Source organism: Stylophora pistillata, chromosome 7, assembly GCF_964205215.1.
Source record: "Stylophora pistillata chromosome 7, jaStyPist1.2, whole genome shotgun sequence".
Taxonomy (NCBI): domain Eukaryota; kingdom Metazoa; phylum Cnidaria; class Anthozoa; order Scleractinia; family Pocilloporidae; genus Stylophora; species Stylophora pistillata.
This window is the reverse complement of record NC_142525.1, coordinates 29,612,219-29,628,910: the sequence shown is the minus strand read 5'-3', so window position 1 is coordinate 29,628,910 and position 16,692 is coordinate 29,612,219. Positions and strand designations below refer to the sequence as shown.

General features: G+C 38.5%; 1 protein-coding gene, 1 long non-coding RNA gene and 1 pseudogene across 4 annotated transcripts; 1 reads left to right on the top strand and 2 right to left on the bottom strand.

Annotated features, from left to right (window-relative positions):
* Window positions 1-584: 584 nt before the first annotated feature.
* Window positions 585-6,556, bottom strand: LOC111320728 (uncharacterized). Its single transcript, XM_088728942.1, has 2 exons — window positions 6,473-6,556; window positions 585-3,126 (listed from the first exon to the last, which is right to left on the bottom strand). The coding sequence occupies exon 2, from the start codon at window positions 3,055-3,057 to the stop codon at window positions 2,212-2,214; it is 846 nt and encodes a 281-aa protein (XP_088585068.1). The 5' UTR covers window positions 3,058-3,126; window positions 6,473-6,556; the 3' UTR covers window positions 585-2,211.
* Window positions 6,557-6,701: 145 nt separating this feature from the next.
* On the top strand, window positions 6,702-7,973 carry LOC148727398 (uncharacterized). 2 transcript variants are annotated; one of them, XR_015990038.1, is made up of 3 exons: window positions 6,702-6,814; window positions 6,905-7,017; window positions 7,416-7,973. It is a non-coding gene; the product is annotated as an uncharacterized LOC148727398 (long non-coding RNA). The 2 variants fall into 2 exon arrangements; XR_015990037.1 differs by having other exon boundaries at window positions 6,788-7,017.
* On the bottom strand, window positions 6,898-15,255 carry LOC111338095 (uncharacterized; annotated as a pseudogene). Its single transcript, XR_015990036.1, has 7 exons — window positions 14,119-15,255; window positions 9,831-9,934; window positions 9,245-9,360; window positions 9,005-9,062; window positions 8,661-8,741; window positions 8,104-8,159; window positions 6,898-7,893 (listed from the first exon to the last, which is right to left on the bottom strand). The product of XR_015990036.1 is annotated as an uncharacterized LOC111338095 (transcript).
* Between the last annotated feature and the right edge of the window lie 1,437 nt (window positions 15,256-16,692).

Below are 16,692 nucleotides of genomic sequence, written 5' to 3'. Positions count from 1 at the left end.
TGTGTGATGATGTCATGGCAACAAATAAGCGAAGAAGATGGCGGGAAAACCACCAAAAATCGGGTTTTTTAACAAACAGATTGCTTTTTGACGCAACTGATAATTTTCCAGATTGCCCGAAGCTTAGATATTTACATGGTTACGAGGCAGCACGCAAGGATCTGGTCTTTTGTGCGTCTGAAACTCTTTTTCGGGCTAACCTACTCCCCTTTATAAGGATCTCAATAGAGGGAACCATGAGCCGTACGTAGAACGGCCAAAAAGATTTAGCTGTTAGGCGTAAAAATTAACACATGATTTTAACGGTTAGTCGTAAAACACGTTAACATTAAAAATTTTTTATTTAATCATAAAGGAAGGAAGTTAACCGTTAACCGTAAATTGGCCAAAATTTTAACCATTAGCTGTAAAAGCCATCACCCTGTGAAGATCCTCCACTACTACTTAGCTAAGTTGTAATAGCGCTTGCGCAACTGGTACTTGATGCTGAAGGAAAAAAATAAAACAGAATTATAAAACCAACCAAGATCGCCTTCATAAGAAATAGGGACTGTTGTGTATTCATTTAGTGGAGACACACACTCTTCAAATTAATTGCTTTCTATATTCTGTCTTCATTCATTGATCAAGTATCTTATAAGCTGGTACAATAGTCTTACTTAAAAAGAGTACTTTCACATCATTCAGTAATCTTACAGTAATATCACTAACATTAGTACAAGTACTTTTGCTATGTTCTCGATACACTACAGGGGCGCCAAATATGCAAAGATCATGATTTCTAACAATTTCTTTTATTTATCTATTAGAATTCTGCAGTGGGGCAAACTATTTTTTAATTGAGTGTCGAAAGTACAATCCAGAATGGCCTTGAGTTTGTTTCAGTTCACTCTTTTTGAATCAATAACTTGGATAACGCACGCCATTTGTGACATTATGACTTCCCCTGATTGATCATTGCGATCATTTTGGCTTTAATTCTACAACACTCAGTTAAAAGGCTCTCTATTAAGGCTTATTTTTACCGGCGACTGAGCCGTAGTCGGTGTCGTAGACCGCTTCCAGGTGAAAATCTAAAATCGGGGTCGTAAGCAGGGTCCCAAGCTTTATGGAATCGGGGTCAGAAGAATCACAACAGTTTCAATCTCTTTCGATTCCACTATGACTCGGATATGTCATTAGAATTTGAATATACTGGTAACAATTACAGTTTGAAATATTAATGTCCTTCATACATTTTGCTGGCATTAGAGCTAAGAATAAGAAAGATGAAGAAACGTGCAGTTACATATTGTTTTTTTGTTTTTTTTTTTTTTTTTTTTACATGCACTGTGTTATGCTCACCATCAGTGTCGGATTGATTCAGTGAAAACTTGATTGTCCGAGTCGCAAGAAGAAGCGGTAAAACCAACCAATTACAATCCCAGAGCCCAGGTCCTCTGGGTTCGCAGTCTAGTCTTTCGCTTATGATGCCGACAATTTAGTTTACACTGGATCCTAGGCGACAATAAATTTCTTCCGTTTTCGTTCATTGATTTTCATTTGATCGTATCGCTCTGCGCTACTGATTACGACTTCGGCTCCGTCGTACGTGAAAAGAAGCCTTTAGAATGGTTTATATAATGATGTTGATTCATTAGCCTGATTTGACAACAGGTGACAGGTTTGATCCTTGAAAGGAATCCTGGGGGTTGTAGCCTGAAACAGAAAAACCAGAATAGAACCCATTTGTGATTCGAATGTAATATATTTTGTGATGGAGCTGTCGTGTCTTTTCCTGCCAATAGTAATTATTTTAATGTGTTTCATTGTTTTCTTTGGTCACGTGGTTTTTTTAGTTTTCGCAGTCAGTCACGAAATTTTAAGCTTTGCTTTGCTTTGCCTTTCGTTTTCTCGTCCTTTTGTGTAGTTGATTTAAAGTTTTTCGAGCTTAACTGTTGCGGTGGCACAGTTGTTTGAGTCGAGTAAGATGATAGCCTGAGTATTCCGATTGTGAAGCGCTGAATGGGCCGATCGAGGATAATAAAGAACGACAAAGAACTAGAGGTTTGTGACTGATCTCGTGTTTGGATTTACATACATCACACGACCATCAAAGACCATTACAATCCAAGCTATTACGCAATCCTAGTTATTACACACATTTTGAAATGATCATTTCTCTTCTATCTCTCTTTATTAATTCAGGCTCCATAAATGTAGTGACCTTATTTATAAATATAAGACTTCACTTGTACTGCCATGTGTACCCGGTGGTTGTGTTTCCTGTACCCCTCGTGTACCTTTTTTACACGGTTGCCTTTTGCGCCTTATTTTTACCATACAGATTACCACTGTCGGTATCACGATCACCGCTATAACACCAACTGGAACACCAACTATCGCGCCAAATGATGGAGAAACATCGTTCGTGGGGGCTGAATCCTGCGCAGGGCGCTCGGTGACCGGGGGGGACACTCGTAATCCCGGGTGGGTTGACAGTGATGGCACAGAGTGACTTCCCTCTGCGGTTGCGTTGACTCTCGTAGAAGCTACCTTCTTTCTGCACTTCTCTGATCTAAGCTCACTGCACTGCTTGTTTTTGGGCACCCCTGGCACTTGGCATTGTGGCTCGAAGATATCGTTTCCGTCGTTACAACAAGCTGAACATGGTCTACACGTGCCGAGCATACCTTCTGGGTAAGCTCCAAGCTTACAGTTCTTCCCACACACTGCTTTAGAAATGAGTGTGCAAGATTTTATGGTCTCTTGATATTCTCCACAGTTCATACAACTCTTGCACGCCCCAGCCTCGCTTTTGGATGAATAAGTTATTCCTTGTTCGCACGGCTCACAAAGTATGGGCGTCTGTGGTGTAATTACATCACCACAGTTCACAGAGAGACCCTGCCCCGCTGGACATACGAGGCAGTCCTGGCACTGAACGCTCCGCGTCACTGTATCCCAGATGGTTATATTGTTACCTGGGCATGTTGGAGAGGCGGAGACAGACATCCAGAGAACAGAAATCACGATGATGCATGGTATACCACACAGTCCATGCAAGGGAGGAAACATCGTAAATCGCAAATATGAAGCTAAAACCGTTCAGATCTGTTCCAATTCTGTGGTCAAGAGAAAAAGATCCTGAAAGAAAAATACTGAAAGTCATGCGAGCTCAAATAGAACTAGCGCTGTCTGTTACACCACCCAAATAAAGCATAGTAAGATACCCTGGTGTGAATACGATCTGAAGCAATGAGCGGCAACGTGATATCACAGTTTAAAACGATAAAGGACCATTCGATCATATTTTCGATCATATTTTTTGAGCGCGAAAGTTTAACATAAATTAAGATCCCGTACTTCCTCGAATAAAACGCTCGCTCTCTTTTTTAAAATTCTTGTGAAACTGGGTAGAATCCTTATTATATGGAGTATTTTTTTTGGGGGAGGGGACATGAGCTGAAACTGGTGTGGCAAGGCTAAAAGAGAGTATAAATCAAGCAAGAAAAAAATTATTTTAACTCTCTCTACTTGAACAAGAAAGTGATTAGACAGGGCAGGAGAGCTTAGTGATAAAAGATGATGTCTATTTGCCATTCTAACCAAGGGTTGGCGTTTTTTTCAGAGCGTTGAGGCTTATTCGAAGAAACACGGTTGTCGGCAAACAGTTCAAAAATATCATTCATTTCATTTTGGCAAGTTAAAGAAGGACTTAAGAGCCACTGACCGTAAATATCGAGAATCAGTCGAAAGTTGCAAACTTTCGAAATTCATTTTATTTTTCCTAAAGGAACCTCTCGATGAATCCTTTTTCAAAAATCACATTAAAAAATTTTATCGCGCATGCTTTACGGTGGCCTGGAAGAGACACCGACCTTTAATGTTCATCTCGTCTTTTTTTATTTCTTCCGCAACTTTTTTATTTTATCATGATTATATTCCCGCGAGTTCCTCTTTTCCATCCACGAGTTTTTTTCTTTATATATATCTACGACTTCTGTTTTCCAACTGCGACTTTTTTTTTCTTCAAGCGACTTCTTAAGGTCATAACGTAGTCATTAATCCTAATTATAGGTAAGGATGGAACATTCACTCCTGGCCTTCTTTCGTCTACCGTTTATACTTTTTCTAAACCTGAATGTAGACAAATTACAGACTATGGACATTTCACTTCCCGTGGACCACGTTTATCTGAACAAAATAATCTTCCCATTTTCAATTACAGTACTAGGAAGAACCCCTTAACAATCTTTGTCACATGAACACTTTTTATCATTGAAGAGGATGTCAAAGTACAACTTTAATAAAGAGAAGACCAGGATTAAAAAAACCCGCTTAAATCAAGTGAAATCGGTAAAATAACGACACCAGGAGCAAACAACACACGTATGGAATAAGGTAAGCCATTTTTATCTAATATTTTCACTTTTAAATATCTCTATGGAGATCTTGTAGAAAATCCCATACAAATCCTTATAAATATGCAAATTATGTTCCTTGTGTGGTTCTCAAAGAGAGCTTGGGCTACCTGTGGTCTTGTCGGCTGAATCTGTCATGACCGCGCCACGTGTAGCTTATCTTATTACCTTCATTTATCTCATTTGTATTTTTCCTCTTTAGGATATGAGCATATTTAAATCTATATCTGCGCGTTATAAGTATAAAAGTATTAAAGCAGCTTGATATTTCTAACGTCACTCAAACTTGTATTTGAACCAAAATTGAATAACAATGTAAGTTGGCACACAGGCAGCCCAAGCTCACTACTAATAGTGAGCTTGGGCTGCCTGTGGTTGGCACTACATTTTTGACATTTTTTTCTCCTCTGATCATTTCTATTCTATCTTTCGTTAGTCAATTAATTCAGGCACCGTAAATCTAATGACCTTACCCTGACAACGGAAATTACTACAAAGAAGTTGGTGTTATATCAAGTTTGAATTTCGTTGTAGATGACAGCTGGCTTGTCGCACAGAAAGAGATTACAGAAGTCAACTTGATTGCGCTTATGTTTCTTGTGGCTTATGCACCACACACTCTGAGATGTTTGGTGGACGTTGATAGGAAAACGTCAACGAAAGAAAAAGGTCAATGAAAGAAAAACGTTTTGCTTATTTTACAGTCGGCTTATTATCTGGTCTCGCCAGGAAACGGGGGAGCAATGGATGACTTTCAGCCACAAAAACATTAACTTCAATTTTCCAGCTATGAAATTCAAAATGAAGAACGCAGTCCCAGCTCAGATTCTCCCCTATTAGAAAATCATCTCAGTAGAGGCTGGGTAGCTGGGGAGCAGCTATTCTGAGGATTGGCTCCGTTGTGCCTCTTCTACGTTATCAGTGCTGACTACTCTGTTACATTCATCCCACAGTCTAAGATAAGAAGCGTGCCAAAAAAAAAAAAAAAAAGAAGAGTCGCAAAAGTCTACTAAAAAAAAACTGAATGGAGATGAATAGACTTTCATTTCATTACACTGATAATCTGATAAATTTATGTTTCCCGACTCAGTCATTTAGGCATTCCCAAATTTTGTAGCTTATCTTGAATGTTTTAGGACACTATTTGCGTCGTCAGAGGTTAAGATCAAGACGCTTATTTTTTTGAAATCAAAGTCCACGAAAAGCGGCCGGATAGTCTTCGTGTAGCCGTACCCTCCCCCCGAAGGAGAAACGTTTCTCCCTCGGGGAGGGTACGGCGACACGTAGGCTAATGAAAAGAACACAAGTTTTAGAAATAGCATACATTTCAGTTTTACATTGCTTCGCAAGTCTTCAAGTTTGACGGGGAAAGAATACATCATTTCACATGTATTTCACTCAGGCCTGTAATTTATCTGTGCGGCACCGTCAGGGTAAATCGTAGGCGGCACAATTTCTATTTTGGTTAACGAACGAAATAAGTGGCAGAGGATAATAATAATAATAATAATAATAAAATCTTTATTACCGTGTCAATGTATTTAGCTCATAGAGCTAATTGGGGACACCTACTTACTAAATTAATAAAAAAAACTATGTACAGTATCATAATAAGTAACAATACAGCCGATAAACTATGCATTAAAATTTTAAAATATTTAGAAATATCAACAGTGTTCAGATAACATAAAAATACTTGTACCATGCAGATAATTAAAAAAAAAAAAAAAAAAAAAAAAAATCACGTGCTGCAAAGATTGCAGCAGTTGCCACTGTCTTCCACTAGGCTGACCAGGTCAACTCTACGGATTCTAGTTTTAAAGATACTAAGGCTTGGTAGTTCATGCATACCATTTTCTAATTTGGACCAAATATATGGTCCTTGATACCTTAGTGTGTGTTTACCATAGCGTATAGTGTTAAATCGTGGTATTTCAAAGTCACTATTCCTAAGGTTATAACGAGTACCCTTTCGAGTAAATATCTCAGATATATAGCTGGGTACTAGATCGTTCTTTACTTTATACATTAGTGTTGCTAATGTAAAAATAAACTAAAATTAGGCTTACCTTATAATTCCTGCTGGCTGTGTGAAGGCAAAAAGATTTCTTCCAAATCTTTCCGTAGAAGCGACGAACGCGTATATCTTAAAGCTTACTAAGGTCGTTTCCGTTACAAAGGTCGTGAAAAGATCGGGTTACGGGGTTGCGAAAGATAGCGATGATTGACTAAATTACACAGTAAAATCACGTGCGTAACGCAAGTGTGTTGCGTTGTTCGTGACACAACTAATAGGGAGAAGGCGCGCTATATAAGAAAGTCTTCCCTGGGAAGACCGAGGCTCATTTGTCACTCACCGTTGACGTACGCGGGTCAAATTTAAAATGGCGGCCGATTTGAACACTCGAAAGGTAAGGTATACGAGAATTGCTGTGCCTTTCCTGTCTTTACTTGCCCTAGAATTGAAATATCTTTATCTAACACCAAGTAGAACTTCACAGATTAGAATTTTATTAGACGAAAGTTTAATCGAGGAGCTGAACGGTTGGCTTACCGTGAACAACGGGGAGATCGTTCGAGTAGAGAAACCACGAAAGAAAAAATCAACGCCAGGGTAAGTTGGCTCTTCAACGAATCATATTTACACCAAGATTACAAACTGATATTATTCCATTATTCGCAATGTATATGCCAAAGTAATGTCAAGTCCGATCCGAGGGGGTATTGTATAATACTGTCAGACCGTGAAGCATAAATATTCAATGTGCTGTTTCCAGTGATCGGGAACTCGCAAAACGGATAAATATTTCAAGGCCATATTTTGGGTCATACTTTTAAAACTGAATTGTATGCCCTTTTCTGCGAGCTACAAAATCTTATGGGCTTTTAGTTTGCCGAAACATATTTTTACCCGCCATTTGCAACGTTCTCGAACGATGTCCTTACAGCGCTTTACCAGTTCAAAACAGGTTATGTTCTCATGCATCATTCTAATTTTGCTTTCCTTGACAGTTTCCGAAGACAAGGAAGCCACGGAAAATGCAGCGGCAACATGTGTCGAGCTGCAGCACGAGCTCATTAGTCAAGAGATCGACAATAGATGTTTTTATACAATTCTAAACCGCCACGGTTTATAGCGCGATCTTATTTACATAGCCAGGAAGGAAGCATTGGGATGTTACGTGGAAGATGTTTGAAAGGTCATGCCAGTCTGTGTTGTGAAAGATCTTCGGAAACAGTGGCCAAATCCTGATGGAGTGCCCTACTGTGTTCACCGTCGTTCATAAAATCACCATTACAATACTCCATCAGCACTTCCCTCCAAAATAGTATACATTTCTTTGTATAGTGACAATAAGGTACAATACAAGCTATATTGTTTCACAATACACTGTATGCCCAAATTCTGAACTCCACTATGCATTATCTTGAGGGATTGATCAGCATTTTCCACGTTCTTCTTCCACTGCTTGTACCTTAGGTTGTGATCCTACTAGGAGAAAAAAAAGGAATTGGGTTGTAGTTTATTTCCTCTCAATAAAGATTATACACAGATGCTATTTATAATAATTGTCATTGAGTCACAAAGATTTCTGAGAATATGAATCCAAAATATTCAACAGAATTAAAGGAGCATCATCAACTGAAAAAAGGAGTCATTTCAACAGAAAATGGAAAAGCAACTGAAATAATACTTTGCCTTGAACCATCCTTGATCATCAATAAACTCATTCCAAGACCAAAGCTACATCATCTCTGAAAAAAGGAAAGCAAACAAGTAGTAGCCTTATATCGTGACACTTTAAGAGCTTCTGCAAACAACCTAGAAGCTGTCAAATATACACTAGGCAAGGCATATGGCAAAGCCTACAAGCATCGTCACTATACTATACATGTAAATACAAGTACTGTCTTGAATAAAATAGATGCAAATGTGAAAGGAACACTAATTTCAAATGAATTCAGTCTTGATAATAAGTTGTGATTGATCGTGACCATAGATAGATTACAAAAATAACAACTTTATCAGTGAGGAAAAAAATGCCAATGTGTTATAAATTGTAAAGTGCACTCAATGCATGACATGACATGAGTGAATGATTTAGTACTTTTTTTGATCAACAAACACCAAAAGTCTTGTTTATGTTTGATTCCTTTAGATTATTAGATAACATGCTGGTAACAGATTAAATAAATTATGACAAAACTGAAGAGCACCACACAGTCATTGACATATGAACTTTTATACATACTTACCATGCCAGGTGTCAAAGGAATTCTTGATGCCTCTTTGCTCAAACCAATTTTTCAATGATCTGACACAGTCATGGGCCACCTCTGTTAAGTCGTATGCTAAAAGCAGGGGTATGTTTGATATGTTATGGTTTTTAGTAAGACAGGAATCCCACATCATAACAGCCAAAATGGAGAAACAGAGCTATCGATTTATTAAAAATGCCGCGGGGGGGGGGGGGGGGGGGGGGGGGGGCAAAAATCACAAAGACGACTGATAAGATGGTAGAAGTGGAAACAGGCTTTCAGAAAAGTGAGGCACAAGTTATCAAATTCATGGGGCTTAGCATTCGGTTGGAATTGCTTACCTCATAGAAATAGCTGTCACTGTAGAATGCAGTCATGTCTGGCATCTGTTATCATACACTGAAAGAGTAATTAGAATAAAAAATGAATGGAAGGAAACTGAGCATTGAAGGTAACTTGAATGAAGGTACAAAATGACCTAGCACTGCATAAGGTGTTATTTCAAATTTTGCCCACTGCAAATAACTTCAACAACACTGAACCCACACAATGAACAAGTAGCTGGTTGCATGTTAACTTACATCCCCACTTGCAATATAGCCTTGCATAGCTTTAACTTCTGCCCTTGCACCAGCCATTGTCTTGTTGCACAATTCCTGAACTACAGACCTATATCCAAATCCCTGGTCTTTATATACTGCCAAACAAAATGATACAGCCCAATAACCTGCAAGGTACAGTAAAAGCTAGATTTAAATCATGATATATATCTTGTTAACCAAGTGCGAGGGCCATACTGGGAGAATATCGACTTGAGGTCTTGACAGTATGGACTGAGTGCAGGGAGGTCCGAACAAAAAAAGACCAAGGGCCGATATTCTCCTAGTACAGTCCCGAGTAAGCTTGGTTAATAAGAGATTTATCATACGACTGAAGAAAGCTTTTTCACAAGTGCAGGATCATTCAGGACAATGCCCGGTCCAATACTTAGAGAATATTGGACCGGCAATAGAGCATTTTGATTGGTTGATTTTAGATACTGGCCCTCTGGCTGCCTGAGTCTTATAATAAAGTTTATTACAACACTACTGTTAAAACACAGGGAGGATCACATCCTAGAAATAGTAAAGATAGTGTACAACAGTGTATATGTTAAAAACCACATACTTGTGTCTATTGTTTTGTCCATCACACAGCCAATGCCAGCGGCCTCAGTAAAACCATGATACTGAGTTTCAGTAAGTCCAGTACATGTGAATGCAGGAACCACTCTGCAAATATATATTTTCTTAGTATCACTCACCTGAGCATACAGATTTATTACAAGAAACAAAACATGGGAGAACAGAGTGGAAAGCCATAAGTTACATAATCGAAGAGGATATATTTGTACATGTAAACTCTTCATATATATATGTGACAAACTTTCCTGGGATATTTTTCTTCGATAATGCTTACTTGCAAAGTAGGTCATGTAGGCTTACTGTATTTTGCGAAACGAAACGAAACGAAACGAAACGAAACGAGTAAACCCGTACTGTATTTTGCGAAACCAGCTCTTCGAAGACTCTAGCGATATATAACTTATTTCTTCCGATTCGTAAACACAATTCGTAGATACAACTCGATGCAGTGATGATTTTTTAATAAAGAGCTCGAGCCAAAAGGTCAGAAGTGCGCCGTTTCGCAAATTACAGATATGTAAATCTGTAATTTGCGAAACGAGCTCTTCGAAGACTCTAATGATATGTAACTTATTTCTTCCGATTCTATAACACTTTTCGTAGATACAACTCGATGCAGTGATGATTTTTTAATAAAGAGTTTGAGCAAAAAGGCCAGAAGTGCGCCGTTTCGCAAATTACAGATATGTAAATCTGTAATTTGCGAAACGAGCTCTTTGAAGACTCTAATGATATGTAACTTATTTCTTCCGATTCTATAACACTTTTCGTAGATACAACTCGATGCAGTGATGATTTTTTACTAAAGAGCTCGAGCCAAAAGGTCAGAAGTGCGCCGTTTCGCAAATTACAGATATGTAAATCTGTAATTTGCGAAACGAGCTCTTTGAAGACTCTAATGATATGTAACTTATTTCTTCCGATTCTATAACACTTTTCGTAGATACAACTCGATGCAGTGATGATTTTTTAATAAAGAGCTTGAGCCAAAAGGCCAGAAGTGCGCCGTTTCGCAAATTACAGATATGTAAATCTGTAATTTGCGAAACGAGCTCTTTGAAGACTCTAATGATATGTAACTTATTTCTTCCGATTCTACAACACTTTTCGTAGATACAACTCGATGCAGTGATGATTTTTTAATAAAGAGCTCGAGCCAAAAGGTCAGAAGTGCGCCGTTTCGCAAATTACAGATATGTAAATCTGTAATTTGCGAAACGAGTTTCCCACCAAATCTCACACGTGTCACGCATTCTATTGCGTAAGAATGAGAAATAACTAGTAACCTGATATGGAAATGTTTCGGAAAGACTAATATGGTAATTAAAAAAGGTAGCGGACAGGAAAGAAGTCCCTAAAGATAAATTGCTTTCTGTTCATAAACTATCAACTGGACTAGGCGGCCGGTAAAAAATAACAAAATTGTTGTAGATTTTAACCCATTAAGGTCCAAAGCCCTCAGCCCAGACCACCCCTGAAAATCCAGACAAAATGGCTGTCCAATTAAAAAAAACCACATGGTCCAAACAAATTTACCATTTTATGTCTTGGTTTTACTCTTCAGCAGTGAAACTTTAAAACATGATTGCCAATACAATAAAGAATTACTTAAACTGCTTAAATACTGAAGATGTATGTTATGCTTTTTTAAAAAAAATATTAAAGTATGGACATCAAGTAAACAAAGTGACCATCGCTGTACTACCTACTATGTACAAGGAAATGAAAACATCTTAAAACCACAGTAAGTCTCAATTGCTGCTCTTAACTCAGCAGAAATGCAAACAAAAAGAATTGGTCAAAAACATTTTGCATTAAAACAGGCCATCTCACGGGTAAGAGAGTGAAATTCGTAAGTTTTCTTGCACAGATCAAATTTGAATTTACCGCCAGTGCTGACATCAGTGAACGTCAGGAGGTAAAAAAAAACTAGAAGTTACGAGTTAAGCTTACACAGACCTGGCAGTAAATCGTCTATGGAAGTATTGAAGAATGAAATAACTATCGATTGAATAGAACCCTTTCAGTTAGAGACTACGAACAAAGCTTAGATTATACCAAACAAAGAAAGTTGTTTTTATCTTTGCCCAGTTCACGACTTGCAAAGTGAAGGTGAAATGAAATTGGGCTTTACGGCCTAATACAGCGCTCCAAAGAACGAAAAAAAAACAAGGTACAATTTAAGATCAAAGGTTAAGTGTTTTTTAAGAGTTAATTTCCTTCGTGCTATTTTGAAAAGCAGGAGAGTTCGCCACGCATTTGCTGACATAATGCAACGCCGCATTGCTCACAAGCATATGTTTCGAAGGCGCGTCTATCACTTTGCTTTCTCCCATCGTCGATGAAAAGATTAAGGAAATCCTTCGATGTTGCACCCTCGCCCAGATCTTTCGTTGGGCCATGAGGAAATTATGGTAAACTCTTCGATGTCAATTTCACTCAATGTGTTTGACCATTGAACCCCAAAGGCATATCTTCGTTGTCGCTATCTACTTCATCGTCTTCTTCTTCTTTGCTAGCAAAAATATGGACATCGGAGTTTGTTCCCCCTTAGCGCTTGCCGAAATCAAAGATCTACCCGATTTCTCCATCAACATCACGCAGATTTTTCTTGTAGCCTTCTCTGCCGTTCCTGTCGATTTTCAGCCACTTCGAGAGAGAAAAACCAGGAAAGATTTCTTCTTCTTCATCGGAAGAACGCGAAGTATCGTCAAATCCGCGAAAAGCCACGCTAAAATACTGAATGCTATTTTCAAAAATTCGCTAAAAATCACACACGAATCGCTGAATGAAAAACATAACATCAAATGAAAGGTTAATTTATGCAGGTCACGTTCAGTTATATTTCAATACCCAGGGGACTACGGTTTCTTAGCTACAGCCAATAAAAACGAGTCATATCTGACAGGGCGCATGAGGGCGCACTGGATTTTCAGAGGGGTTTTATTTCCGGGCGCATGAGGGCGCACTGGACGTTAATGGGTTAATAAATGTACAAACATACATTGCGGTACGCGCAAGGTTTCTAACACATGCTACAGCAATGTCAAAGGGCAGAATTCCAATTTTGACCTGGTTTTTATCTGGTACTAACCAAATGCTATTAGAGCCTTCAAAGAGCTCGTTTCGCAAATTACGGATTTACATATATGTTATTTGCGAAACGGCGCACTTCTGACCTTTTGGCTCACACTCTTCATTAAAAAGTCATCACTGCATCGAGTTGTATCTACGAAAAGTGTTATAGAATCTAGTTATTTCTCATTCTTACGCAATAGAATGCGTGACACGTGTGAGATTTGGTGGGAAACTCGTTTCGCAAATTACAGATTTACATATCTGTAATTTGCGAAACGGCGCACTTCTGGCCTTTTTGCTCAAACTCTTTATTAAAAAATCATCACTGCATCGAGTTGTATCTACGAAAAGCGTTATAGAATCGGAAGAAATAAGTTACATATCATTAGAGTCTTCAAAGAGCTCGTTTCGCAAATTACAGATTTACATATCTGTAATTTGCGAAACGGCGCACTTCTGGCCTTTTTGCTCAAACTCTTTATTAAAAAATCATCACTGCATCGAGTTGTATCTACGAAAAGTGTTATAGAATCGGAAGAAATAAGTTACATATCATTAGAGTCTTCAAAGAGCTCGTTTCGCAAATTACAGATTTACATATCTGTAATTTGCGAAACGGCGCACTTCTGACCTTTTGGCTCAAAGTCTTTATTTATAAATCATCACTGCATCGAGTTGTATCTACGAATTGAGTTTACGAATCGGAAGAAATAAGTTATATATCGTTAGAGTCTTCAAAGAGCTCGTTTCGCAAATTACAGATTTACATATCTGTAATTTGCGAAACGGTGCACTTCTGGCCTTTTTGCTCAAACTCTTTATTAAAAAATCATCACTGCATCGAGTTGTATCTACGAAAAGTGTTATAGAATCGGAAGAAATAAGTTACATATCATTAGAGTCTTCAAAGAGCTCGTTTCGCAAATTACAGATTTACATATCTGTAATTTGCGAAACGGCGCACTTCTGACCTTTTGGCTCAAAGTCTTTATTTATAAATCATCACTGCATCGAGTTATATCTACGAATTGTGTTTACGAATCGGAAGAAATAAGTTATATATCGCTAGAGTCTTCGAAGAGCTGGTTTCGCAAAATACAGTACGGGTTTACTCGTTTCGTTTCGTTTCGTTTCGTTTCGTTTCGTTTCGTTTCGCAAAATACAGTAAGCCGTCATGTACATATTATACTCACCTAACATTGGCGTAGTACTTTGCAGGGTGTCCCAAAACTCCAAAACTGAGCCTAGTAACTGAGTCATTACACACAGGGAATGAACTTCAATCTTACAAACGTGCCCTTGACTTGAAAAAGTAGCTGAAGCCTATTTGTAATCTTCGCCACAAAATTCACAAAATGGATTCTCGGCCATTCGAGCACATCAGTCTTGGTGATGGATAAAGAGCTACTATCCACAGCTGATGAACAAATCATTTCAAAATACGAGAGAAGTCTTTCCATTAAATCAGTATTTTGCGTCTGTCTACCTATACAAAGAGCCGATTTAGCGTTGCTTTTCCTCTGTTTGATAACTTCCAAACGACTTTGCTGATCCTTTTTTACTTCAATTGTCAGACTGAAAATGGGTTTCGTTCCGCTGGATCTCGCCGTTCATTTGCACGTTTGTTGATTTTTGTACGTTTCTTTTTATCTGGAGGGGGAAAGCTGTCCATTTTCCGAGTCGAATCGTAGAGTAACCTCAACAAAAGGTCTCACACTAAGAGAAATTCTCTCAGACAACTCCGATCTTACGAAGCGAAGTAACGATTATTTCGTTCGCGTTACTGCTCGATCGGGCCTGTAATATATCGAATATTGGCGCATAAATTCACTGGAACACTGCTTGCCACAGTACCGGTGAAATGAAGACTCACAATAGACAAAGATAGCCCCACGGATAGCCTGTTGGGTAGGGGAGGCTCAAAATGGCGGGCGATTTGAATTTGACTGTAACAACGCAAGTTTTTTACACGAAACGAGGAAATATTGTACTCCAAACAAAACTACTCACAGAAAAATAACTCTACTGATATTCTGCGACCGTTTCTGGTTATGTTTTATTGCTTTTGACAAGTATAACAAATACTAAGTGTTCGTTGCGGTTCTCCTCATCGTCCGCCATCTTTATTTTTTGGGGTGAATTCAAAATTAGGGGGAGGAGCTAATGCCTTTTTATAGCGCGCCTTCGTGTTTAAAACACACGAAAGGACTCCAAACGACACTTCACTCTGATTGGGCAGAAAAACACAAAGATTTTCTGGCACCAATCAGATGCCAGAACGACTGCGACCGTTTGGAACTAGTCTTGTAAGACAATGTCCCCAGGGGCTCTTCTGCCCTTTACTTGAAATCGACTCAATGCCCCTGGGTCTCCGAGGATGGATTCCCCTATGTTGTAGCCTGAGAAAAGCTGCCGTCTTTTCGCTCCCTTCGTTTCTTTTGCGGGGAAACGAAGGGAGCGAAAGGACGGCTGCTTTCTCAGGTTATAAACAAGCTGAAAAAGCAAGGATGTAATTTTTCCCAAATACGCAATAAGAAGTTCGAGCAGTGTAAATACACAGGAACGAAAGTTTAAGCCCTAATCCTGACAATATCATGTGCTTTTGATTGATATCTGGTAACGCTCTCCAGATTTCCTTTCGTAAACAAGCAAGTTTATTTTGATATCTCGCCCTAAAATTTGACGTTGGTTATGTCGAATGCCCCGAATATTCAAAGGGCGGATAAATAAGAGAATAATTATTAATTATTGTTAAAAATTATTACGCTATCAGCAATTTATTAAAAACTGGATCATTGGATAATACAATTCAAGACTTTTTAATCGCTTAGCCATTATGGTATATGAGCCAATATACACCATAATCTAATATCTGTACATTGTAACATCCAGTTTCTTCTTACAAAATAAAGTCGAGAAGATTTGTCTAAAATCTTGAGGGCTTTTTTTTTTTTTTTTTGAATAAAACAATTATTCCACTCGCGCTTGTTGGATATGAGATGATTATAGCCAACGAGGCGCGTAGCGCCGAGTTGGCTATCTATCATCTCATATCCAACGCACGCTCGTGGAATAATTGTTAATTAACCAGTGGACAGCGTTATCCACCCTTGAGAGAATTGAGACTGTTGCGCATCTATTATAGGATAATGAGCAGATAAGCTATTTCTTTCTCATCTGTGTATGTAAAAAATAGAGAAAATAACAAAATGTTTGAATTTGTTCTAAGGCTTCTCTTAAAGGAGAAAAGATGAGTAGTTGTAAATTGGAAGGCTCTCGTAAAAAACGCCAATCGCTAAAGTACTACGCTTTAAGGTTTCAGAAACTGTTGGATTTTTATGAAAAATAAGCCATAAGTGGACACCGACTTTGAATTTGCGCTTATGCTCAGTACTCCAATCATTTTCCTATAAGCCGATCCCGTCTATAAGCCGAGACGCAAACTTTTGTTGAAATATTATAAAGAGGTCCACACGAGTTGTTAACTGAGACGAATGGTGAGCTTAAAATATCAGCAAAACGAGCTGTATTCGAAGTATCCTCTATTAGATCAAACACTTCTGAAGTGGTTTTCTCCTTTTCGAGGCAGAGTAGTCAGGATAAAATGCAATGTTGGGAAGCAAAGTACAAAGCTTCAGCTGATTTCTGTCAGATCGCGTTACTTAGCCGTGGGAACAGCTGTTTCTGATTGGCCAGTTGCGGATGTTTTCAAAACAAGTCAAAGCAGTTACTCTAAAAATCTCGCTTTCATTCATTCTTTACGGGAA